This window comes from Amblyraja radiata, chromosome 37, assembly GCF_010909765.2.
Source record: "Amblyraja radiata isolate CabotCenter1 chromosome 37, sAmbRad1.1.pri, whole genome shotgun sequence".
Classification (NCBI taxonomy): Eukaryota; Metazoa; Chordata; class Chondrichthyes; order Rajiformes; family Rajidae; genus Amblyraja; species Amblyraja radiata.
The window spans coordinates 5,727,257-5,754,389 of record NC_045992.1 but is presented as its reverse complement, the minus strand read 5'-3'; the positions used below and the strand labels follow the sequence as shown (position 1 = coordinate 5,754,389).

The window sequence follows — 27,133 nt, the reverse complement described above, 5'->3', positions numbered from 1 at the left end:
TATGTAAAGTAAACCTGTTGATTGGGATGGATGGAGTTGTCCCTGAGATTAATATTGTGTTCAGGAAAAAATGAGGGAAATTTGGCTGGGATGAGTTAAGGGAAGAATATAATTGGCTACATTCAGGATGTAGTTAAAACAAAGTTTCTATACATTTTAGAAACTAGATTCTGCTTTTTCATATCTCTATTCAAAGAAGAAATTAGAAAGGATCTTGGCATCACTTCAATTTAGATTCCCTGGTAACAAAACCTTTGAGCTAACGGTGGTACAGTTATATTAATGCTGGGAGCTATTTCTTCAGTCCTGGTCTCACAGCATTGAACAGGGTGTAGAATGTCCAGGGGACTTTTTAAGTGGTTACGCACTGTCTGGACTTTTAATGGTTCGTATTTAATGCTGATGGACAAATGAAGTAAACAGATGTAAATACAATTACTTGTTTAAGAAGGAACTGCAGATGCTGGAAAATCGAAGGTAGACAAAAATGCTGGAGAAACTCAGCAGGTGAGGCAGCATCTCTGGAGCGAAGGAAATAGGCAACATTTCGGGCCGAAACCCTGAAACCCCGAAACCAGTCTGAAGAAGGGTTTCGGCCCGAAACGTTGCTTATCTCCTTCGCTCCATAGATGCTGCCTCACCCGCTGAGTTTCTCCAGCATTTTTGTCTAAATACAGTTACTGTTGTGGACTTAAGGAAAATGTTCTATTGTTCTTTAAGATATTGCTTCTTTTTAGCCATCTTTCTTTCTCCAGCACTGGGTCCTCAGATAGCAGTTCTTGAGATCATTTTATTATATAGTGAGAGTCAGTGGAGGTGAGTTGTCCACTGTAGTAGACATCAAAGGCACAGGTGTGACCCAGTGTACTTGTACTATCTGCTGGTAGTCAGGTCACTTAAAATATAATTACCTCAAGCTCTTTTTTGAATTGCAACGTGGAACTTGATAGCTGTCGTCTGGCTTCTGCTGAGGTCCAACTGGCTGCTTAAGCTTGCTGGAGCCTGAGAAAAGAAAATGATCAAAATATTATTTTTAAATCATAAACGTTGAAGGCCTTGAATTATATGGAAAATACGTGGTAAATGCATAGGTGGACTTGAATTATATGGAAAATACGTGGTAAATGCATAGGTGGACTTGAATTATATGGAAAATACGTGGTAAATGCATAGGCCAGGCTGTGAGTTTGGAGAAAGTACCCAAGGTTGTATACATGGGAACTGGATCTATATCTGTCACTGTGCAACAAGATTCTCTACTTCCCCATGGGCAGACCTCAGTCGGTTTGAATTGGCAACACTTCCGGCTCACTGATTACCAGCACTGGGCCACTTCAAAGCTGTGTACTCAGTTCCCTATTTTACTCTCCCTGTACCCATGACTTCGTTTCAATGCCATGTTTAAATTCACTGGTGATTCCACTGTTTTTGGATGAATAGCAGGTAATGAAGTCAGGGTACAGGAGGAAGATTAATAATCTGATTGAATGGTGCTAGAACAACAATCTTGCTCTGAGCGTTAGCAAGACCATGCAGCTGATTATTGACTACAGGAAGGGTCAACATTCTTTATCAGCAGGATAGAAGTGGTGAGAGTCAACAGCTTCAGGATCCTGGCCATACACATTTCTGGTGATCCATTATGGGCCCAGCACATTGATGTAACCACAAACAAAGCTCATCAACACCTGTACTTCCTCATGAATTTGAGGAGATTCGGCATGTACTGTATTAAACTTCGACAGATGTACCGTGGGGAGGATATGACTGTTTGCATCGTGGCCTGGTTTGGTAACCCGGACGTCAAGAATGAAGTGGGCTGTAGAGAGTGGTGGACTTTGCCTTGGCGATCACGGTATTGACATCCCCACCATCTAAAGGATCTACAGGAAGCATTGCCTCAAGAAGGCAGCTAATATCACCAAAGCCCTGTAACACTCTGGCCATGATCTCACCTTGCTGCTACCATCGGGGAAAAGGTACAGAAGGGTGGAAACTGTTACCTCCAGGTTCAAGAACATCATCTTCCCATTAAATATTGCGCTCTTGAACTTGCAAAAGCCCGACCACAACGCTACCTCGGCGCCAAACCACTATTATAATGTAGTTACCTGGTATAACTGATAATTGAATGTATTATTGCTAATTGTATAATTATCTGTTGTGTGATTGTGTTAATGTGCCTGTGAAGCTCCAGTAATTAAAGATTTCACTGTTTCATCCCTGTGCACATAACATTTAAATACTCTTGACTTGACTTTTGTTGATCTACCTGAATAGCTCACCAAACAAATGTTTTTACTGTATCTCAAAGTATATAACCATATAACCATATAACAATTACAGCACGGAAACAGGCCATCTCGACCCTTCTAGTCCGTGCCGAACACATAATCTCCCCTAGTCCCATATACCTGCGCTCAGACCACAACCCTCCATTCCTTTCCCATCCATATAACTATCCAATTTATTTTTAAATGATAAAAACGAACCTGCCTCCACCACCTTCACTGGAAGCCCATTCCACACAGCTACCACTCTCTGAGTAAAGAAGTTCCCCCTCATGTTACCCCTAAACTTCAGTCCCTTAATTCTCAAGTCATGTCCCCTTGTTTGAATCTTCCCTACTCTCAGTGGGAAAAGCTTTTCCACGTCAACTCTGTCTATCCCTCTCATCATTTTAAAAACCTCCATCAAGTCCCCCCTTAACCTTCTGCGCTCCAAAGAATAAAGCCCTAACTTGTTCAGCCTTTCTCTGTAACTTAGTTGCTGAAACCCAGGCAACATTCTAGTAAATCTCCTCTGTACTCTCTCTATTTTGTTGACATCCTTCCTATAATTAGGCGACCAAAATTGTACACCATACTCCAGAATTGGCCTCACCAATGCCTTGTACAATTTTAACATTACATCCCAACTTCTATACTCAATGCTCTGATTTATAAAGGCCAGCGGCCAGTTTATATGACAATAATAAACCAATACCAGAAAAGGATACAAAGGACAACGAGAAATGATAAGAGAGCAGTTTACCAGAAGATAAAAAAATTATTATTCACTCCAGTAGGTTTTGAAGTATCTGGATGGAAGATAAGAAGCTTCTCCTCTAATTTGCATGAGCATTGCTGTGGAAATGAAAGATGCTGCAGACAGGTTGGAATAGAAATGAGATTGAGAATTAAAGTGGCATGCTGATCAGTGCGAGTGCTACACAAAGTGATCACCCAATCTACTTATTTTTTGTTTTATTTCTGTTGTTATATATGGTGAAAATGTTTCATTCCAACAATGATTATTGTCTCCTGAAACTGATAGTGTCTTCCAGAAGTTACAACAAGGTGCTCAAATTCCTTCATGGCCTGTCCTTCCTTATCTCGTACCCCTCCAACATACTACAAAGATCTTTACAATCCACCATTTCTGATCTATCGTGCATCTGTGATTTTGATTGATGCACCATTAGTTGTCACGTATTTATTATGGTATGCCCTCTCCTGTATCTGCTCCTTCTGCGCGCCATATGTTCTGAGTTTGCTAGATAGTTTGCTGTCAAAGTTTGATTTCTCTGCCATGAAGCACTTTGAGGGATTGCATGCATTAAGGGTGTTGTAGATAAATGCAAAATACCTTTTTACAACTATTTTATACTTTACTCATCCTTATATTCTACAAATTGAATAGTTTGTTATTTAAGTGTTATGAGTTTTAGTTGTAAAGCTGGTTAAAGTATGCATGTTGTTTTCTGTACTTAAAAAATGTCTTCATTTGGACTTTAACCTAATTTTCTTTTTCTTCTCTGCCCTTTTCAGGAGACAGATTCTGAAGTCACTAATTCAAGTAGAGCTAGTAACTAAATCTGGGCAAAGTCAGCAAGTAACACCCTCCGGTGATGCCAGGAATAATTTATGGCAAAATCAAGGTTGTTTAACAAACACTGTAAAGTTGCTTTTCTTTTGGACATAATGGAATCTGGTGACCTTTATTTTCACTCGGTGTTTGCTGCTTTTCAAAACCCTGGTTTGCTCTGACCTGTTTAATTAGCAGCATTAAAGTACTCAGTGGCCTGTTCTTGATCAGCAGTCATCCTTTGAGGTTTGCCTTGCCTGCATGAAACCTTTGGGCACCCAATTCACTGGAAATTGCTGCCTTCAACTTCAAGCAAATAGGCTGTAGGCTAATGCCAATAAAATAGCACTGGCGCCACGCCATAAAAAGCCTTTGGCTTCAAAAAGGGGCCTCACTGTGAATGGGCTGGAGCTGCACTTCACAGTAGAGATAAACCACAACCAGGGACCAGTTGTCTGTACTGGAGCATTGTTGAATCATCTCAATTCTAGCCGGCTCAAAGCTCAACTGCTGAGGACAAACCCCAAATCTCCATTGGACCTGCTTAGTTTATTTTTACTAACTTGGAAGAAACCAAATTCTAAGCAGAATTGGAACCATTGGAGAGCATCTGACTACAATCTCCACATGGCTACTTTGAAACTAGCTGGATTGGAATAAACTTTGGAAGAGTGCACCATAATTCTTGAAGTAATGCCTCGCCGAAGCCTACTAATCAAAGTTTGGACAAGGCGCCTGATTCTCGGCCTCACTCTGTTTTTCAGTCTCATCTCCCTACTGTACTTGTTGGAATGCACCCCTCGGCCAGACAATGATCCCCTGCTCCTCGGCGTTCCAGGCAAGCAGTATGGTAAAGAGTACTATCAAGCTCTCCTTCAGGAGCAGGAAGAGCACTACTTAACTCGTGCAGCAAGCCTCAAGCGGCAGATCACCCAGCTGAAGCAGGAGCTGCAGGAAATGAGCGAGAAGCTGAAAAATGTCCAAGAGAAAAAGGGGCCATCTCAAACCTTGGGTGGAGCACCGAGCAGCAAGGAGAACTTGCCCAATGATCTGCTGGAGTTCCTGCACTCCCAGATTGATAAAGCTGAGGTTAGCATCGGCGCCCGGGTGCCCAGTGAGTATGCCGTGGTGCCCTTTGAAAGCTTTACTTTGAATAAAGTTTACCAGTTGGAGATGGGCCTGACGCGGCACCCTGAGGAGAAAGTGGTGAGGAAGGATCGAAGGGATGACTTTGCTGAAGCCATTGAGGCTGGCTTGGAGGTGCTGAATAACCCAGAGGAAGAAGATGCTAATGCCGAGGTCAATGATGACGATGAAGAAGATGATAATCGAATGCAGAAGCATACCTACACTGAGAATGACTTTGTGGAAGGTGCAGTATTAACATTTTTATGCTAACTACATATTAGCTATACATTACACAAATAAAACTTAATCTGATTTTAACTGTAACTATCATGTTATGTAATCCTAACAGAAAAATCCCCTTTGTTGCAACCCTCTCACACCTTCTCTGATACTTGGACTAACCTGTATATCTCTTTCCAAGATCTGATATCAGAGTCCTGGACCTGAAACATTAACTGTTTCCCTGTCCACAGATGCTGCCTAACCTGTAGTGTTTTCCAGCATTTTTCAGATTTCCAGAGTATGCAGTTTTATTTAGATTTTCAGTGCATATTTTAACATGCAGTTGAGAAATAGAAAGAGGGTCTTGCATTTCAGAAGTGACACTCATGACAGTGGATTCCAACTCTGGCCCCACCTCCCAAAACACACTTTCCAAGTAATTATTTAAGAAAGAACTGCAGATGCTGGAAAATTCGAAGGTAGACAAAAATGGAAGTGGTTTCATGGATCAGTCTGATGAAGGGTCTCGACCTGAAACGTCGCTTATTTCTTCTCTCCGTAGATGCTGCCTCACCCGCTGAGTTCCTCCAGCCTTTTTGTCTACTTACAATTAGTTAAGTAATTTGGAAAATGGTCACTATTGTAATGAAGCAAAAGCTGCTACCAATTGGACTCTCGGTAAGCAATATGAGATGGAGTAGCTCAGCGGGACAGGCAGCATCTCTGGAGAGAAGGAATGGGTGACGTTTAACGTCGAGTCCCTTCTTCAGACTAGTGTTTTCTCAAATAGGTTTTGAAACCACAATTTCCTGGGTGTTTCTGTGCTTGCAGAGCAAGGTAGTCTTGCAAAAAGATGTATAATGCATTCACTGGATATCACTTTCCCTATTCCTTAAATAAGGGAATTGTCATGTAGAATTACAGTGTTCAAGTGCAGTATTGGAAGGAATGTTGTGGACTTCATGAAGTAAAACTGAGTTGGCAGTGTCAAATTTGTTTGAATGTTAGCTTGCAGCATCCATATTTATTGCATGTCTTGGGCCTTGCTTCTCAACTCATTCGAACATGTTTGATGAGTTCTGATCAGTATTCTATACCTCAGGACACTAATCCAGAAAAAAAAAGGTTCAAAGGTTATTTATTGGTCACATACACCTAGGTGTAGTGAAATGCTTCTTGCCAATGCAGCACATAAAGAAAGAATACAGACATAACATTAATAAGAGATTTAAACATAAAGAACATCCCCCCACAATGGCTCCCACCATGAGGGAAGGCATAATGTCCAGTCCCCAACCCCAGTTCACCCATAGTCGAGCCCATTGAGGCCTCCACAGTTGCCTCTACGGAGGCCCGATGTTCCTGGCCGTTCTCGCCGGGTGATGTTGCTCCGGCGTCGGGAGAATCCTCGCAGCGGCCTGGGAACCCTGGAACGGCCGCTTCCGTACTGGAGGCCGCGGCTTCCGAAGCCAACAAGGCCGCGCCCGCAGATCCCAGGCTCCCGATGTACAGTTCGGCGCCGCCGCCCGCAGCTGGCCACTCCTCAAACCCGCAGCTCCGCGATGTTTTACTCGGCGGTCTTCAGCTCACCGGAGCTCCAGCGCGGTGACCCAGGCAAGGCATCGCCCGCTCCACGATAGCGCTCCAGCGCTGTGCCGCTGCCGAAGCCGTGGTTCTGGGCAGTGCCCGACAGGAAACGCCGCTCCAGGCCCGCTGGTAGGCCGCGAGGACGGGTCGAAGCTGCAGCCCGGAGAAAAGCTGCCTCTCCGATCAGGTAGGGACCCTGAAAGGTAGTTTCACCCTTCCCCCCCCCACCCCCCACATAAAAAAGTCTAGAACTCCAGAAACAAAAACACTTTAACTAACTAAAAATAAGAAAAAGATGAAAAGACAGACAGCTGCAGGCTGGGCAGCCGCGCACAGGTCAGCGCCCCCTGTTGAAATGTAACCTCCAGGTTTCTATAGCTCTCTCTTTGCCTTCCACTGTCTTCATTATTTTTGCTGTTACAGTTCATCTTTCAACCTTTCTATATACCTTTACCTTTCAAGCATCTTCCAGTATTGTTATTCCAGTCTCCCTCTCAGACACCTAACCCCTCACCTGTACCCAAAAACATATATTATCTTAGATTGCTGCTTTCCTGTCATAACCCCACCCCATCCCACTATCCCCCTCTGTTATGGCTTTTGTTACCATTCCTTGTAGATTCTGGTCATGGCTATTTTCAAGTAGATTTTGAAAGTATGTGGCTTCTGGCTTTGAATCTTTTCCTCCTGCAGTACGTAGTGGCCAAATATTTGTTTGATCTAACCTTGCTACATTGGCCAGCACAAGCCGTTGGTGGCAATGTTTAATTAGTTTGATCCTAGTTATTGTTGCCCTGTAGGCAAATTCAAGCCCTTTTTCTGCATCGTAAAATCCCTTGAGCAGCTTTATTTTGATTTACTGGTGGGGAAAGAGGAAGGTTGAGCTGAGAAACTTTATCCATAGTTCTCAAGCATCTTAATTAGCCATTTTAAAATTGGACATCCGGCTGCAGTTTCTAATGTCTGAAGTGCAGGCCGGATATTTAGCAGGAGCTGCATTTATATCTCTTAATTGCCAGTATTGAAACGTTCCGAACCCAGTGTTTGAATGAATGCGAAAGAACAAATATGCATTGATTTGGTGCATGTCCTAAAGCATTTTGTAATAAGTAAAGTATTTTACCTTCAAATCCAATCACTGTTGCAGTCTGGGTCTATACCATACTTAATCTGTGCACAGCTGGATTGCACAAAAGTGGCACGATAATGATCACATCTGTTTTACTGATGCTGATTGGGGGATAAATATTAGCTATAAGCATCAAAGTATATGTTTCTCTTGTGTGCTTTAGGTTTCACTGAGAACTAAACATTAAGGGCATGGAGCAAAAAGCCATGCCTGCCCTTTAAAATCTCACTGCTCCCTGATTGCCTAAAAATGATTTCCTAATCTAGTGCACGGTAGTTAATGAACAACCATTCATTCAAATGTGTAGTTAAATAACCCATTTGCCCAGTATTGACTTAATTGACATCATGTTGTAAAAATAAAAATAACTCATTAACAAGCACTATTTGTGCTTCTGATTTACTGCTACCTTTTTCTATCTGGGAACAGGGCTGGCAGTCAGAATTGCTCAGTGCCTTTTGACATAGTTTTGTCTTTAGTTAATAGCAGTCTAATCATGTATAGTCTTTCCACCGAAGAACGACAAAATGCTGGAGTAACTCAGCGTGACAGGTAGCATCTCCGGGTACAAGGAATGGGTGACGCTTCAGATCGAGATCCAGCTGCCTGGTTAGCACGCAACAAAAAGCTTTTCGCCGTACCTTGATACACGTGACAATAAACTAAACTAAACTCATTTTACCTTTCAGTCATAAACTGTAGCTTTGAGTTTTAATCGTGTATCTGAGGCTGTAGTTCCCCTGCAGTATCAAAGTCGTGTTCCATATTCAGAGGCACCATCCCTTTGCTTGATCTGTTAATTACCAGTTGAACAAATGTTGAAATCCTTACTGAGAGGGCAGAAACTGCCTGGAGCAATTGTTAATTTTAAGCTGCAAGAGCCACGAAAAGAGGATGGTGAACTTATGGAACAGATTTCCCAAGAAAGGAAATAACAAGTTAACCCAAGTTTACAGAGTAAACTGTCAGGGAGATAAAGTGATATTGATAAATGATTCTTGCATCTATGTCATCCAGAAAGACATATTTATCCCTTTGTGCAACTCAAATTTCACTGCACCAGAAATGTCCTTTGACCTATTATTTATTACCATGGCTCTTATTCGAATGTTTGATCTCAATGATAATCGCTGGTTGACCATTTACTTGAGAGTGTACGCAGCAATATGTTGACAGACCAAGAGAGAATTAACTAGGCATTAAGTTTTGTATTTTTTTATCCTCTAATCTTCAAATATGTAGGCTGCTAATAGAACACTTAAGGGTTATTTAACAAGGATTACAGAACGTGAGAAATCTCCTTTCTTTTCCAGGCAGGTCAATAGTGATTAGCTTAAGTCTCATCCCTTTCAATTTTTACAGTTTCCAATTGGATTCGGTACAAAAATATATCTTCCTGGAAATCATTAAAGGGACGGGTCGACAAAAAAATGATGTTGTGTGAGATGTCGGAATCCCTTTTTCTAGTTATATTCTTGCATTTTGCAGCACCCTACCGCTATTGAGCAGGTTTATAAATTTTGTCAAAAATATAATTTTTTATATTTTGTCATTTTAAACCCTGTGCAAAGAGAAGAATTTATGACAAGGCCACTGTAATTGCAAATGAGTATCTCAATGTCATTCCAGCATTAATTTATTGTCCTATTTGCTCCTGTGCTGGGAATCTTTTTCCCAATCCAGCAAGCAGACCAGTTTATCATATTTCCCTTGATACATTAGGGTGGCATGGTGGTGCAGCAGTAGACTACTGCCTTACAGCGCCAGAAATACGGATTTGATCCTGACTACGGGTGCTGTCTGTACGGAATTTGTATGTTCTCCCCGTAACTGCATGGGTTTTGTCCAGGTACTTCGGTTTCCTCCTACACTCCAAAGACATACAGGTTTGTAAGTTAATTGGCTTTGGTAAAAGATTGTAAATTGTTCCAAGGGGTAGATTAGTGCTGGGTCGGTGCGGACTCGTGGGCCAAAGGCCCTGTATCTCTAAACTAAACTAAACTAAATCAGCAAAGGCATTTTCCTTATTGTTGAACATAGATCTACTCCTATGTTTGCCAGTTCCCAATGTTCGCTGCCTTTCACAAAGTGGAGGACGGCTTGATAGTAATCATGTATAGTTTTCTTTGACTTGATAGCACGCAACAAAAGCTTTTCACAATACCTCGTTACACATTATGATAAACTAAACTAAAACTAGTTTGATTATTTGGAGATTTCTTTTGGCAGTGAACCAGTTGTTGATTACAATGTTTGGACTCTTATATTATCAAAACTAAGGTCAAGAATTTCCACTGAATATAGTGAAGGAACTGCTAACATATATATTGGGGAACCTGAGTATTTTCCTCGGCATTAATTAAAGGATCAGGGAAATTTCAGAATGAAGTAAGGAACTTGCTCATAAAGAGTGACTGTGAGTAACTCGTGCTGGAGTAACTCGACACAGTGCTGGAGTAACCCGGCAAGTCAGGCAGCATCTCTGGAGGACGTGGATAGGGACCTTTCTTCAAAGATTACTTCTAGTAAATGAAGCATGGCACACCATCATTCCTAGATCATGTTTAGGCATGGGCTGATAAGTGGCACTAACATTCACGTTACAAATGCGCAAAGCAATAAATGTCTCCAATTACACTTAACATTCAAAAGTATAACTATTGATGAAATGCTGCCACCAACGCCCTAGAGTCACTGTTGATCCAAACTCCAAGTGGATCATCCACATAAACAATCTGGCAAAAAGTGCAGGTTAAAGTCTGTGAAAGTGATTCACCTCCTTGCACCCTATATCCTTTCCAATGTATATAGCACATACATTGGATGTATGATGGGGATTGAGCATGTTACTGGGACTGGAGAACTTGGGTTGTAAGGAGAGGCTGGTGAGTTGATAATTCATAAACCTGCTCAATAGCGGTAGGGTGCTGCACAACGCAAGATGTCTAATGAGACGCAGTGTTCATTCCAACGGCTCGTATAGAAGCTGAGGATACCAGGGCGCGTTACTCTGCTTCCCTCCCCTGGCTGGCTCTCTTTACACCTCTCTATCTCTGTCCTGCTCATCTGCACTCCCCTTCAGTTATTCGCCCTCTCTGTGCTCACCTGCTCTCTCCCCAGCCCAACCACCTCCCTGCTATTTCTCCACTCGCACCGTCTCCAGACAGATGATTAGTTGCTGTTCCCCGGAGCTTCCGTTGGGCCTCAATGGAAGAGGCAGCAGGCATTGACGGGATGGTATCGAGGGGAATCCTACTTCTGCTTCTCAGAATCCTCAGCATTGCAGGGGAAACTCCCTGGCACACATTGTCATCACCACAAACCTCTTCCCTTTTCTTTGCACTTCCCTATGCAACCAAAGAAGATGCAGCTCGTGCTCTTGTACTTGATCCTTCTTGATGAAGCAGTAATTCACTTGCACCTGTTCCAATTTGGCATATCACAGTGTTGTATATTGTAACCTCCGCCGTATTGGGGGAAAAATAAAGCGCAGGTTGGATGATTGCTGTCTGGAGCACCTTGGTTCAAGCTGCAGGACAAAACCAAGTTCTAGTTGCCTGTAACATCAACCCACTATCCCACTTCCACTGTGACATATCTTGCTGTGGCATCCTGCTCTGTTTCAGTGAGGCCAATACAAGCCAGGGGAAGAACACCTCACCGGGGCACATTGCAGTCATTGCAACTTGCTGTCAAATTCTATGATTTCAGTTAACTTTGTATTGGATTTTCCCCTTTGTATTGGAACTGACTGTTCTGATGTGAGGCTTGACAAAGCTGCAGGAAATCTGGTGAAAACAGAAGATACCCTCGCCATCTCTCTCTTTCTCATTACCTCTCGCCCTCTCTCTCACTACCTCTCTCTCACTATCTCTCCCTCTCTCACTCTAAGTGCACACAGAGAACTAAATGTTTACCAAGGACAATATCCTGCAGGGTGTTGGTTCACAGTGGGCAAGTACTTAATGGGACGTACAGAGTGAACTGCCAGCCATGGGGATAGGTATATGTTTACACGGGGGAGGGGGGGGGGGGGTGTTCTTGGAGCAAATTCTACGATCCAGGTCTCATGGGTACTAGACAAGGGTGTTTCAACCTGTAGTGTAATACATTTTCCAGTGAACTTGTTGAGTGTAAAGGAGCAGGAGACCAAGCCCCCAGCAAGTTACTGCTTTGAAATTTCTGAAAGGTGCAAGCACTCTGACTACAAATACGATCCCACACTCTCAACCTCCATCTCACACTAACGAATGACCCAGCTGCTGAACCCTTAGGGTCTCCAAAGAGTCGGACACCAGATTATTGGTAGACCATATTTTGGAAAGTATACATCATATCATTTTAACCATTTGTGGTGCAGTCTTGATCCAGTGTATCCGTTTGTTGTTGCAATTTCCCAATGCCAATGCATCATTTATTGTCATGGATACATTTGTCAGCAGACAGTTTGTTAAACACATTTATACAGTACAAGTGTATCAACACGCCGACCATGTGCCAGTTATTTGTGGGTTTATCATTTTTTTTAAAAGACTTTTGTGAAGTGGCCACCTTTAATCAAAGTGAAGTTTGCACTTAAGCTGCAGACATGTTGCTGCATTTGGCGTTCTCTGAAAGATTGATTGAGTTATGGTTAGACTTTGTCCAGTGTACTCTGTCCTATCTCCCTGCCTGGTTCATGTCTATCTCCTATAGTAAACAATGCATGTGTACAGTTAGAATGCACTACCATGAGCTCACTGAAAACACTAGACTCTTTCATTACCTGCAAACCCTAAAGATTTAGCATAAAAATGCAACATTAACTGTGTTAAACTTCTGCACAGAGGGGCAGGAGGAATAGATTATTGCAAGGTATTAAAGTTAATCCTGCAGCCATGCTTCTGTTCATTTAAGATTGTACAGTCATACTCTTCCTATAGTTGCAATTTGCATAGATACATAGACAATAGGTGCAGGAGTAGGCCATTTGGCCTTTTGAGCCAGCACCGCCATTCAATGTGATCATGACTGATCAACCCCAATCAGTACCCCGTTCCTGCCTTCTACCCATATCCCTTGATTCCACTAGCCCTAAGAATATCTAACTATCTTTTGTTAGATGAGGCCAGTGTCGGAAAAGTTTGATCGCTTGGTAGACACAAAATGCTGGAGTAACTCAGCGGGATAGGCAGCATCTCTGGAGAAGGAATGGGTGACGTTTCGGGTCGAGACCCTTCTTCAGACTGATTGCTTCTACTGACATGGCAACTATTCTCATTTGACATCCAACCCATGTGTGCTTTCCATGGGGAAGGAATCATTGTTTTGCTGTCTTCCTTGTTTTAAATTTGCACAGAACTGAAACTATTTAACTTTAGTGCTTCTAACCAATGTTATACAATCTATTGAAGTTCTGTAGTGGAAACACTGCAGCAGTGTGTGTTACTGTTTCTGCAGAATTTTGCTCAGTCCCTGCATGATAGTTGCTGAAGAGGTTAAATTCCATTTTCATTACATTCTGTCTGTTTTTCTATGAAAGCATAAGTTTGATGACTGCTGGCCATTCAACGATACTTCATATCCTCTCAGTCACCCAGATGGTTGGGGCTGGTTATTTTGTACTGTTGCTCTGTACTGCCCTCTGCAGTCCAATTTTGCCATTTCTAACCGAGATTCAGTTTTCTGAAGAGGAGACGTAAAAAAACTGCAGATGCTGGAATCTTGAACAAAACACAAAGTGCTGGAGGAACTCAGCGCGCCAGACAGCATCTGTGGGGGGAATGGACAGGCGATGTCGCGGGTCGGGTCTCAGTTTTGTAAACATCTAACTAAGATTTTGATAATAACATTGACCATCTGTTAGATAATAATTTTGTTTCTTGAATGGTATTTTCAAAGGTGAACACATATGCCTGTTTCCTGTGCTTCAAGGGGAAGGATTTTTGAGGGTGGGGGGTAGGGCAGAGATTCTCCTCCGTACAGAACCATTGATGCTGCAGTGTAGCAGAACGGTCCAGCGGCGGAAATCCTGGGGGGGACAGGGGACACACGCCCCCCCTCCCCCCCCAGCTTTGAGACGATCCCCCCCCCCCATGTTTTGTAATCCGGGCCTTATCAGATGTTTTCTAAGGGCTGAATAGGCCCATTCGCGGGGCCTTTCAGCTCCCGGCGCGGCTTAAAATCGAACTGCTGCATCGAGGTAATCGAGGCTCCCGATGTTGAAGCCCCCGCCGGCCAATGAAAGACCCCGTGAACGGGCCGATTCAAGCCCCAGGATTCGGGGCGGACGAAGCCGCTGTTGCTGGAGTTTTGAGTCGGTCACCATCTAGGTCAGCTCCCGATGTTACCGTCCACAGGGCCCGCGGCCGAAGCCTCGCGTGTGTGCGCGTGCACGGCCGCCAAGAAATTGTGTTCCCCCCATGTTTTGACAGTGATTTCCGTGCCTGGCAGAACCTAATACCTAATGCCATAACAATTTGCCCTCGTAATAATCACCTCAATCCAATGCACCACATAGACACACAATTTATCATGCACCCATTATTTCTTTCAGTCGGGTGTGAAACCTTGCTATTTCATGAATGTGTGGTATTGTCATTGACATCAGGGTGATTTGATCGAGGCAAGTTCTGTCAGGACCTTTCCTTTCAGGGTTTCCATGTGCAGTGAAGGAAACGACTCTCTTGCCAGAGTAGGTGAATCGAGGAGCAGAGGACATAGGTTTAAGGTGAAGGGGAAAGGATTGAATAGGAATCTAAATGGTAACTTTTTCACACAAAGGGTGGTTGGTGTATGGAAGAAGCTGCCAGAGGAGGTAGTTGAAGTAGGGACTATCCCAACATTTAAGAAACAGTTAGACAGGTACATGGATAGGACGGTTTTGGAGGGATAAGGACCAAATGCAGGCAGGTGGGACTGGTGTAGCTGGGACGTGTTGGCCTGTTGGGCCATAGAGCCTGTTTCCACACTGTATCACTCTATACACCCAAATTAAATCCTCGACACTGGTCAATAGTATTTCAGCACTAAAAATATATATTTTTAACTTTCTAGTAACTTTATTTTCTCAACTTATTTACATATTTCAGGCTACTATCGAACAGAAAGGGACAAGGGCACCTTATATGAATTATTCTACAAAAAGGAATTTCTAGATGAATTTCAACATGTCACACTCTTCCGGCCATTTGGTCCACTTATGAAGGTGAAAAGTGAAGTGATCGACATCTCGCATCAGATCATCAATATAATCGTGCCACTATCTGGCCGCACCGAGGCTTTCTCCCAATTCATGCAGAACTTCAGGTAAGAACACGTTAAAGGGAGCAAGTAAAATCCAAGCAACATGACATGATAAACTTATTAGATCCTCTTAAAGTTAACTCTGAGGATTTCAAATCCAATGGGCTGCTGCCAGAACTTACCTTGAGGTCCCCAATAGGGATTTAGCAATATCAATTTTTACAGTATTGGTATCAGGAGATATTATGGGTAGATGATTCCTAATATCAAATTTCACCTCATGCAATGCTTATGTGGGATGTTAGTCTGTTGCTTGCATTGTACATGTGACTAGTCTGCATCATATGTTATCGGGGCTATTCACTTTAGTTGCCATTTGATTAATGCTGTTGGTACAGTAGCAGAAGTAATGCAGCAAAACATCAAAGTCAGGCGTCTGTACAATCAGTGCACCTGCATTTCCTATCAATTAAATGACTCGGTATTATTATTGTATTCTTCTACCCATGCTTAAATTTCAAATTATTTTACTCAGGGAGGTATGCATTCAGCAGGCCAGACACGTTTACCTTACAGTTGTCTACTTTGGCCAGGAAGGATTAGAAGAAGTGAGGAAGATCCTGGATCTAACGGCCAGGTGAGCTACCTAGCAATCACTGTTCGGAAACTAACTCTAAGAATGTGTATAAAAGTTTCAACTGCAGATTTATCGCTTCAAGTTTGCATTCAGGGTTGAGAGATTAAAAGAGTCAGGAGTGTTTTATCGTCATATGTCCCAGATCGAACAATGAAATTCTTACTTGCAGCAGCACAACAGAATATGTAAACAGTATATTCTGTGAATAATATCACACGTACACACACACACACACACACATACACACACACACACACACACACACACACACACACACACACACACACACACACACACACACACACACACACACACACACACACACACACACATGAAGTAATATTTTCTCTGATTTCTTTTATAACCAGAGAAATTGGTTGACATCTCCCTAATGCATTTTGACCAGAGGAAATATTTGGTGAGAATGTCTGCCCTTGGACAAAATATGACACATTTTTAATAAAATGGCATATTTGCATGTAATTCACCCAACGGAGCATACCAAACCTGGAGGTTTATATCTGCAGGTCTCTCAGGTTGAGTTACATTTGGATTCATTTTCAAACCGATAAGAACATATCATGTCCCAGAACTTTGCTCTTCCTTTATCTCTGTAACACGTCAGAAAAGCTCCCCATTATTTGTAACTTATTAACTCTGTCAATATAATATTTTCAGGTTAACGCTGGAATAAAATGTTTTTGTTTCTTTGCAGTGAAACTAATTTCCACAACTACACGCTGGTTTCATTGGCTGACGAGTTTTCACGTGGCCGAGGTCTGGATATTGGAGCCCGGACCTGGGACAAAGGCGAAGTGCTGATGTTTTTCTGCGATGTGGATATTTATATCTCCCCCGAGTTTCTGAATAGCTGCAGGGTAAATACAGAGCTTGGTGAGTCATCAGTGTTTTTATCTAATCAGTTTAAAGTGTCCACAATGCATGAGTCACTTTAATCGTTGGCCACTTAGTGCTGAGGAAGTTATTTGGCAGTTTGCTGGTAATCTCTGATTCAGAAGGTTATGGGTTCAAGATCCATTCCAGGATCTGAGCACATTAGCTTGGTTGTCACCACATACTGTAGTACTTGGGGTGGCGCAGCGGTAGAGTTGCTGCCTTACAGCACCAGAGACCCGGATTCGATCCTGACTACGGGTGCTGTCTGTATGGAGTTTGTACGTTCTCCCCGTGACCTGCGTGGGTTTTCCCCGGTTGCTGCAGTTTCCACCCACACTCCAAAGACGTACAGGTTTGTAGGTTAAATGGCTTTGGTAAAATATTGTAAAATTGTCCATAGTGTGAAGGGTAGTGCTAGTGTACTGGTTGGCATGGACTCAGTAGGCCGAAGGGCCTGTTTCCGCGCTGTATCCCTGAACTAAACTAAAACTATCCTTTGTGTAGGAGGAATAATCCAGGAATAAAGATCCAGAGGAATTAGTCTAAATCCCTCTAAAGCAAGAGATTTAATTGAACTCCAACAATTAAATAATTTGTAATAAAAAACTGGTGATGATGAAATTATAATTAAAAAAACCAAACAGTTTCAGACCTTGGCTGCACGGGTCTAAATTTGCCAAGAGCAAAGTGGTTGACTTAAATAGGTCCGTTATTTGGATTATTTTGTGTGATGCCTCTAACATTAATCTCTCTTTCACCTACCGGTATTTGCAGCACTTAACAAAATCCGATCTTTCTATAGGCAAGAAGGTTTTCTATCCGGTCGTGTTCAGCCTGTACAACCCCGCCATTGTCTATGCCAGCATGGATGGTTCCCCCACTATTCAGCAACAACTGGTGAGAGTCATATGAAATTAACCTTATTTAATTTGAAAAACAAACTGGATTACAAAATGTAATTTATTCAAGTGGTTGTTAAAGATCCTGTGGCACCATATGAAGAAGGTCACCTTGCCATCCTTGGTCAGCATCTATAGAAAACTTCAATTGCCTGTTCATCTTATCATACAGGAATACACATGCAATTAGCATGCAGATACAATAAAATATAATGGAATCTTAGCCAAATTGTATGGAGTACAGGAGTAGGATGATTTCTTGCAACAATACCATAGATTGGCGAGAAGAATTGTATATAATTTTGGCCTCAGAATAGATACTTACAAATAGTATGGTGAGCTTTCACTGGATTGATTCCTTGATGGAGGAGTTGCCTTTTGGGGAAACATGGATTGGATCTATTGTCTCCAATGTTTAGAATGGAAGGTGATCGTATTGAAACATAGAAAGTACTGAAGGATAAACCTAAAGCAAGATCCTGTAATTGCTGCAAATGTGAAATATATCAGAAATTGTTGGAAATTGTCAAAGTCAAGCAGCAACTGTGGACAGGGTAAAAGAGTTAATGTTTCAGGTTAATGACCTTGCATCTGATGCTGCCAGACCAGCTGCGTATTTCCAGCATTTTCTGTTTTTATTTAAAATTTCGGGGGAGCTTAACAAGGTGGATACGGTGAGGAAGTTGCCTTTGTCAGGAGAATATGAAACTAGGAGCCACATCCCAGATTAAGAGTGATGGATTAAAGATCATAAGGTTACAAACTTCTACTGAGGATTGTGAACTTGTGGAATTGTGTATCCCAGAGTTGGGGAGGCCATGTCATTAAATATATTCAAAACAGACACGCAGTTTTGAGAAATAGGAGAAATAGAATTTACAGGCAAGAAAATAGAGTTGAAGACGGTGGTCAGGTCATTCCCAGCAAGGTCCATTCTCGTCATGTGCCTCCTCCATTGTGATGTAATGAGGTTGGGAAATAAGTAGGATTTGGTGGTGTCCTCCATAAAAGTGGTTGCTCCTTTAATGTCACATCAGAGTCCCCTGATACCTATTCCATGGTTCGATAATTCTCCGTCATGGTGTAAAATGTAGTTGAAATTCCAGAAGGATGAATTCAAATCGTTTTCTGGAAACTTGTTTTACTTCTTTCACACAGGTGCATAAGAAAGATTCTGGTTTCTGGAGAGATTTTGGATTTGGAATGACTTGTCAATATCGCTCAGATTTCCTCACAATTGGTAAGTGGACCATGAAATGAAACCGCATGATGTCCTATTCTGTGTTCATTGTCTGACTTCACAGCCGAAGGGTGAATATCGGGGAAAGGTCACTTTTGCTTGTAATGAATAGACAACAATCGCGGCCCTCTCATAGATGAACTGGGGCCCAGGCCAATTTCAATTGTAGAGGCCCCCCAAACCAAGAATATCTAGTGTAAAGTCTCAAAATTTGAGGCCCCTTTGAGGCTGACAGGCATGAAGCCCATGCCAAATGGCCCTCGTGGCCCCCCCTCTGAGAGGGCCTGACATAAATAATGAAGGCACAAAATGCTGGAATAACTCAGTGGGACAGGCGGCATCTCTGAATAGAAGGAATGGGTGGGGTTTTGGGTCGAGACCCAGTTTAGGGGCGGTATTGTGTTGATCAATCTATTGCACTTGGTTTATACAGCAGGCCAGGGTTGAAGGGACAATGGCAGCAAGAGGATAGTTTAGTAGCAGTGTTTGCATTGAGTAATTGTAATTCACTGAATACCACATTCTCTCCTCTGACTCTGATGGTTGTAACTTCAAGCTCATTGCAGAGACTTAAATACACAATCTGCGCTGATTTTCAATACAGCTTTCAGGAAGACTTTCAAAGGTGACAAATTAAAGATACAAAGTTAAACCAGGGTCCTATTCTCCATCTTCAAATGGATACAAAAATCCCTTGGATGGTAGTCAAAGAATGGTGAAACGTTGCTTAAAAACTCCGACCAGCATCTGTAAAAGAGATTTTTATATTGGTATTAATGACCTTGCAGTGTGGAAATTAACTATCATATTTCCAACACTGCACCACTTCTCTGGTTGCAGTTCATTCATCTTTTAGCTGGCGTATCTTTTCCCAGCTGTGCTTCTATGTTACCTCTTTGTCCTATTGCATGCAACTGGTTTTCCTCTAATGTGCCCTTCGTGAATCCTGGAGCATATAAACTGAAGCTCATTCAATCTAAGACAAAACCTACGTGGAATTTGAACCTTCAACAATGCGGGTGAAATGGTGGTACTAGTACATGTCAGGGAATGAGGAGTCAGTCTCTTATCCAATGTCACTGCCTGAATAATGGAGGCGCAATCCTCTGATCACCTTTTAATTGAATGGCTTAGAGTCTGTTGAATTTGGGACTTGACTGGATAGCAGTCACCAGGATCAATATCACAGAACCATGAAGCATAGTAAAAGTACATTTGGCCCATCATACATATGTTAGCACTTTGAAGGTAATTACCACCATCCTGCACTTTTTCATTGTTCACTCAAATATCTTTTCAAGTGGTTATCCTAATCGTATTCCAAGTTATCATTGACTTGTCTTCACTTTCATTTTCAAATTCTGCCATGTTATCGACAAGAATGAGCGCTAAAGCTATTTTCCCCATGGAGCCAGCTTATTACATGGATTCTGAGAGAGACCGTTATAGCTCCAGCTTCATTCTAAGACTTGAGCAACTAGCCCGTGATTTAACCTGACACTCCAGTGCAATCAGGATGGAGTTCCAAAATATTTAATTTCAATTGAGGACCTGACACTGTTCTGTCCAGTATCTCGGTGCACTGGTCCAAGAAGGATTCTCTTGAGGCTTGGTCAATATCTGCATCCTCGTCCATACCGGCCATTTTAACGGTGCAATCTAGTGCATGAGATGGCTCGCACACAGGTCGCTCCACATTTGCATGGAGCTGCATGGACACATCTAAACTGATTTGCAATGCCGTGTTGATTTTTCTTTGCAGGTGGCTTTGACCTAGATGTGAAAGGCTGGGGAGGGGAGGACGTCCACCTGTACAGGAGGTATCTCCACAGTGATTTGATTGTGGTGAGGACACCGGTTTCCAGCCTCTTCCACCTGTGGCACGAGAAGCACTGCGTCGATGAGCTGACGCCAGAGCAGTATCGGATGTGTATTCAGTCGAAGGCCAAGAACGAGGCTTCGCAGGCTCACCTGGGAATGCTAGTGTTCCGCGAGGAGATCGAAGCACATCTCCGCAAGCAAGCCTACAGAACGGACAGTGACATTCCTGACTGACCCTGATCGCCACCAATCTGTGGTCTTTGGACCAGGACCAAACATGTTTCATAATGGGGCAGCAGATGACAAAATAACACACAAACATAGTGCAGTGCTTGATAAATGGCACCAATTGAGCTGATAATTTAAAAAAAAAAATAATTGGGCTCGTTGTCAATATATTGGGTCTGTATCAGATACCCAGGAGTTTCTGCAGGTTGGTTAAACAATTAAGTCACTTCCAATGTGCACCCTCGACTTAGACATTTTTCAAGTAGACTGTCTCTTTGCAGCATGCGAGTATTGGAGTCCCAGAGCAATACGCTGCACATGGTCCAGGAAAGGCAATGCTTTAGTTGAATTAACAGGATAATGGAGAGCTATGGAACTATGCGGGACCACAACTGTACAACCTCCATCCTTCATAAGCTGCCTCTTTGTTTCTAGTCACCTGCCAATTCAATAGAAGGTCCGGTTAAAGATCAGTCAGGACCTGGGAACCATTGACGAGTTTAACTACGTACCAGTGTGTCTCATTTTAATTGATTCTGGGTCTGAAGACCTGCATTGAAACCCAACCAAAATGCACCGCCAGCTGCGACTGAACGCTTGCTGCATTGTCAAGAGCCACATCCATTGGATGGGATGTTCAACTGAGAATCCGTCACATTCAGGCAGATGTTAGAAGATCCATGGATCAGTTGAGCAGAGGCATTGTCCCATTTCTCTGTCCAATGTCTCACCCTCAACCAATACCACCAACAAATCAATCAAGACATCTCCAAACATTGGGACCAAAAAACGGCAAACCATGCAGAGACATTGGTACAATCTTGGTAGAGGGAGAATACAAAGAAACCTGAATTAAACTGTGAATAAAAGCGGAAATCTTATGTTTTCTTTGTAGACGCCTTCGAAATATTGAATGTGAAGCACTTTGAGATGTTTTTTTAGATGCAAGGCATTATTTGGTGAATGATATTATCTTGCATATTTTCTGCCATTCCACTAAAGGTTTGGGATTGTACACCCCAAGACGTGTTGGGTCTGTGTGGCTGTGTCAAGAGAAGTACAGTAAACAATGTGAAGGAATCCAGGGTTAATTAGTCAAAGACAAGTCCTTTGTAGAACACCTCATAAGCAATTTGAGCTGAATAGTATTGGAATATTAATCCATTTGTCCATTTAGGTGGTGAGAGTGTTTGAGGTTAGTGTCTGTTTAAATGTGGGAAGGTGCAGCAGAATTCTGTCAGTGGAGATGAACGCATCTTGCATTATTTTAGTTTTATTTCACATTTTTTTGGCATCCATTCCAAACCATCAGGAAAGCCGTTGACAGTGTTACTGGGAGTATACTCAAACACACATGCTAATTCTTCAACAGGAAATTTGCCAAAATGAAGCTGAAAGCTGCCGACAAATTTGTCTTTAGAACAGGGTTCACATCATAAGGCTTCCGTCCACTTCACACACCTTGTCCAGTTTCTCTCTTATTTTCAATCCGTCTCTCCCTGATGAAATCAAATATCAGAGAAGATGGAAATCTGAATAAAGGCAGGGAATTTGTAAGAGCTCAGTGAAGGATGAACTAATGTTTCAGTTCAATAAAATGTAATTATTTTTTGTACAGATGTAACTTGTAATGTTGAATCCGACCAATAATTTTAAATCTTCGACCCTGCACATTTATTGGCCCATTCTACTGAGCTGTCTCTGACTGTTCTGTATTTGTTCCACTAGAAGACCGTGCGTCTGATATATAAAGCAGTGGATAAGGAGCTCAAATCGAGAGGGGTGTTCCCATTTTAATAATCTCGTGATTAATTTCACAGCTAATAAATTCCAGGGAGCCAGATAGGTGCAATACTCCCACTCAGCACCTGAATTTAGTTTAGTTTTTAATTCTAGATATACATCACAGGAACAGGTCCTGTTATAGTCCACCGAGTCTGCACCGAACATCGATCCCCGCACACTAACACTATCCTACACACAAGGGAGATTTTTAAAATTTATACCAAGCCAATTAACCTACAAAGCTGAAGCGTGGGAGAAAACCGAAGATCTTGGAGAAACTCACGCAGGTCACGGGGAGAACGTACAAACTCCGTACAGACAGCACCTGTAGTCAGGTCGATCCCGGGTCTCCGGCGCTGTGAGGCTGCAGCTTTACTGCTGCGCCACAATGCCGCCTAATTATATAATAATTAGATAGTTATAAATAGGATTACCAGAAATGTAAGTAACTCATAAATAATACAGAGAGTTACTTAAACACGCTTGCTCGACCAGCACTGACTAATATTCGACTGATGAATTAAGGCAGAGGCACCTTTTGCAATAGCGAATTACTCCATAAATTGGATGTTATCAATTAACATTGTAACTCAGTTTAGATCCGTCTGGTTGTTTTTGGAGGATGTTATTTGGTTTGCCAATAACAGCAGCTAATCAGTCAGTAAGGTAGACAAAAGTGCTGGAGAAACTCAGTGGGTGCGGCAGCATCTATGGAGCGAAGGAAATAGGCAACGTTTCGGGCCAAAACCCTTCTTCAGACTGTTGCCAGAGTTAGTTTGTGATTTTATCTCTGGGATGCAGGCAGTTGATGTCTTCCCTCCCTTTGAATTGTTGAGGTGGGTGCTGACATGTTGGGTTGATGAGCTCCATGGTCTGCTCCACTTTGCACATAACTATCTGAGATAAACACAAAGTGCTGACGGAACTCAGCGGGTAAGCAGCATCTGTTGAGGGAAGGATAGACAACATTTCGGGTCAAGACCCTTCTTCAGACTGATTATCTTTTGGCTCGGGACTCGTCTTCAGATGGAGTTAGTTCACCCTGATCTTCTTTGATATGTGATAACCTGTACTGTTAAATGATTTGTTTCTCTCTCATTGCATTTGCTGAACATTCAAACTTTTATAACTTCTTGCCCTGTGCCGTCAGGATTCTTTTCTGTATTTACAAAATGAAGGTCAGGACAAAAAAGAAACTTACTGATTAACAAAGACAAAGATTACCGGCTGAGAGGTATACCAGACCAAGATTAGTATCCTCTAGTGTTCCTTAGATTCAAAGATGTTTAATTAGCAATCAGAATAAGAAATATGCAACTCTTTCGGTAGTAATGGCTCCTGTTGGGCTTTGGAAAGTGCCAAAGTTAATTATGTGTGGCACCTCATGCACCAGTAAGAACATTTCACTTCCCTCACCTTGTTCATTAACAAGGGGTTTTCAGACATTTCCCACAAACTACTTCTGAGTTCTGCCTTCTTGGTGTGCTTCATTTCATTGGTGAGGAGTGTTTGTTAGTAGAAGGTAGACAAAAGTGCTGGGGAAACCCAGCGGGTGCAGCAGAATCTATGGAGCGAAGGAAATAGGCAACGTTTCGGCCCGAAACGTTGCCTATTTCCTTCGCTCCATAGATGCTGCTGCACCCGCTGAGTTTCTCCAGCATTTTTGGCTACCTTCAATTTTCCAGCATCTGCAGTTCCTTCTTAAACAGGAGTGTTTGTTACACAGTAACACGGTCTTAATTAGTTTTTAGTAACCACTTGCTCTGGAGCAATATGATATTTTTAACCAGATTAAGTTTTAAAACACCATCTTATCGTACATTGTCCCCCTATTTATTTATAGAATGAAGGACAAAGTGGGGGCAAGGATTGAAATTGCTAGGCCACAGAGGCCACTGATATTTGCGATTTTTGCCGTGCAGATCAGTGCGACCCAAGTAGAAATTTAACGCCCAATTCTTAGACTCCAGCAGGGACCAGAATTCCATGTGAGTACGTTCGGTAAAAGTGGAACAAATGGAAATTATCAAATTAATTTCTGCAGAAATCTAACCAAGACAGCAAGGAATTTGAAGGAATTGTAGCGGCTATATATGTAGCCTTTGTCGCTAGTGTGAATCAGCTGCCTTGATCAGCTTCTGACTTTATACAATGTTAAAAGTTTCTGCAGAAATTAATTTGATAATTTCCATTTGTTCCACAACAGTTCCATGATTTAAATGTTTACAGTGCACCTTTGGTACATGGTAGAGGCCAATTATGTAGACTACAGAGAGCTAACCTGACTTCTGATATTGCACATGAACGCTGGTAGTTGCTAAATCGTGCCTTTATATATTTTACCGTATATCTGTTCAGTATTAAAATTATGGAAGTTATCATCTCCACCCAACTTGGGAACCTGTTAGTTGACATTTGTGCTGTTAATTGAATTCATTCCACCATGTCTTATTTGCACCTCGATGATGTGAAGTGTCACAGAAGCTTTTCAACCAGTTACATCTATTGTTTTTGTGGAATTGCGAAGAGGGATTTTGAAATTAAGACCCGTGAAAGAGCTAAAGAAGGGGTGAACTGTTCATCTGGGAGAATGAGTTGTTGAATTCTCTGGGGGAGGGATTTTGGCACAGAGCATGACTTCCCCATCAATTGAGGACGGTTGGCAGTATTTTTGTCAGAAGCAAGCTGACAATCTCTGTGTTCTGACTCCTCATATCTGCACTGACTGGGAGTATCAAATATTTACTCCCAGATATTAAGCTCCACAGGCTTCAGCAGCAGGAAACTACTACCGAGATGACAGAATAGGGTTGGAGAACTTGTTGATCTCATGATACCGTTGGGTTAAAGTAAAGTCTCTATACCGTCAGCCTGAGATAGAATCGTGTGACTCTACTCATTACTTCCCTAGTAGTTTTCTTTGTTACATCGGGGGTGTTGTTCAAAGCATTAAGCCGCAAAGGTATACTGTTTATATGCAGAGGGTGGTCCAAATGGTAGTCTCACATACCGTGTGTCCTTATTGTTCTCGCCTGTGTTAAATAGGGCGTTTATGTTTACCGTCAGGAATCTGTATGACCTCTGTCTCAATAAATGCTGAAATACTGCTTAATGCATTATCATTATTTGATCTTACATTGCACCAAACGTTTATGCAGAATGTACTTTGAATATCTCAAGAGTAACGCAGCATATCAGGACAGAGCGATGTTTTGGTACACGGCCCCCTACTTCATCCATGACTTTGTGCTGCATACACAGTGTAACAGAGGCAGTAGCGGTAAATGTAGTATGAGATAGATAGGTGTGGTGTGAAATATAACACGACTGAGAAAGATGTTTGTGGGTTCAAACCCCAGTACAAAATGCAAGGTGATATCCCAGTGCAATATTGGGGGGACAAAACGTGACAAATAGTAGCATCCTTCAGAAGAGAAGTTACTTCAAAGCCCTGGCGGCTTTCAAGTGCAGGCAAAAGTCCCAAGATGGACTGAAGAAAATGGATTATTGCTACCCCCTCAATCAACAGCACCAATTAGATTCTGTGTACTTTGTGTATTGTATGCAAAAACAAAGAATATCTCTGTACCTAGGTACACGTGAGAATAAAGTATTGATTACCCATCAAACACCTTGTTTATTGTGGGAGCTGGTTGTTACATTTACAATATTGACTGAATTTAAAGAAAATGTATCTTTGTAGTTTGGCATATAAGGTTGTAGAATAGCCCTTGAAATTATTACGAATTCTCAGCAAAAGTGAGCAAGATTTAGGTGTAGTGAATGCAGGGAGTGTAGATTTTTTGTTTAGACAATCTGTTGATAAAAAGGCACTTTTTTGGAGAACTGTGGTGATAAAGGCATCGATGGGTGGGTTTACATGGTGGGATGGGAGGAATTTCACTGTACGTGATAATAAAGACGCATTGAACCAAGATACTCCCCATGCTCTGAGCTGTATGCAGGGCAATATGCAAGAAGTTCTTCAACGTGAAAAGTATCATAACAAGAACAGAACATCCCTATAATCCCACTGTTACACAAGTCTGCCTATTGTCTATCATTGGGTTTATGATTCTTGAAGTGGTTAAAATCTCCAACAAGGGTGACTGGACAGATAGTTTCATCAATTTGTGAACAGGGGTTGAAGGGTGAAAATATTCTTAATGCAATGAGAAAGGTGTATTACACATCCACTGTTGCACATTTGTGATGTAATTATCAAATTTTAATTTACAGATAATTATTGAAGCTCGATGTAAAAAATGTGCATGTTTGTTTTAAAAAAACAAGGTCATTTTAAGGCCTGCTCCTTGCAAGGACGAAGCTATACTGTGTAAAATTATCCTTCAAGAGTATCACTTATATTCGGGCAAGTTTAAGCTGTCATTTGAGTACAAATCAAAAAGCTGGAAAATTAAAGAATAAAAACAGGAAATGGTGTGAACATGCAGCAGGTCACCCAGGCAGCATTTGTTGAAATGGTAACA

At 42.1% G+C, this 27,133-nt stretch overlaps 1 protein-coding gene across 3 annotated transcripts in view; it reads left to right on the top strand.

Annotated features, from left to right (window-relative positions):
- Positions 1–22,519, top strand: part of csgalnact2 (chondroitin sulfate N-acetylgalactosaminyltransferase 2) — a 36,494-nt gene extending 13,975 nt beyond the window's left edge. For all 3 annotated transcript variants that reach the window (XM_033012874.1, XM_033012873.1, XM_033012875.1), the window contains 7 exons: positions 3,810–5,218; positions 14,983–15,199; positions 15,672–15,773; positions 16,489–16,667; positions 17,473–17,567; positions 18,728–18,809; positions 20,572–22,519. In XM_033012874.1, the coding sequence (XP_032868765.1) occupies positions 4,540–5,218; positions 14,983–15,199; positions 15,672–15,773; positions 16,489–16,667; positions 17,473–17,567; positions 18,728–18,809; positions 20,572–20,864 (1,647 nt within the window). In that variant the 5' untranslated portion in view covers positions 3,810–4,539 and the 3' untranslated portion in view covers positions 20,865–22,519. The remainder of the gene's footprint in view (positions 1–3,809; positions 5,219–14,982; positions 15,200–15,671; positions 15,774–16,488; positions 16,668–17,472; positions 17,568–18,727; positions 18,810–20,571) is intronic.
- The last annotated feature ends 4,614 nt before the right edge of the window (positions 22,520–27,133 follow it).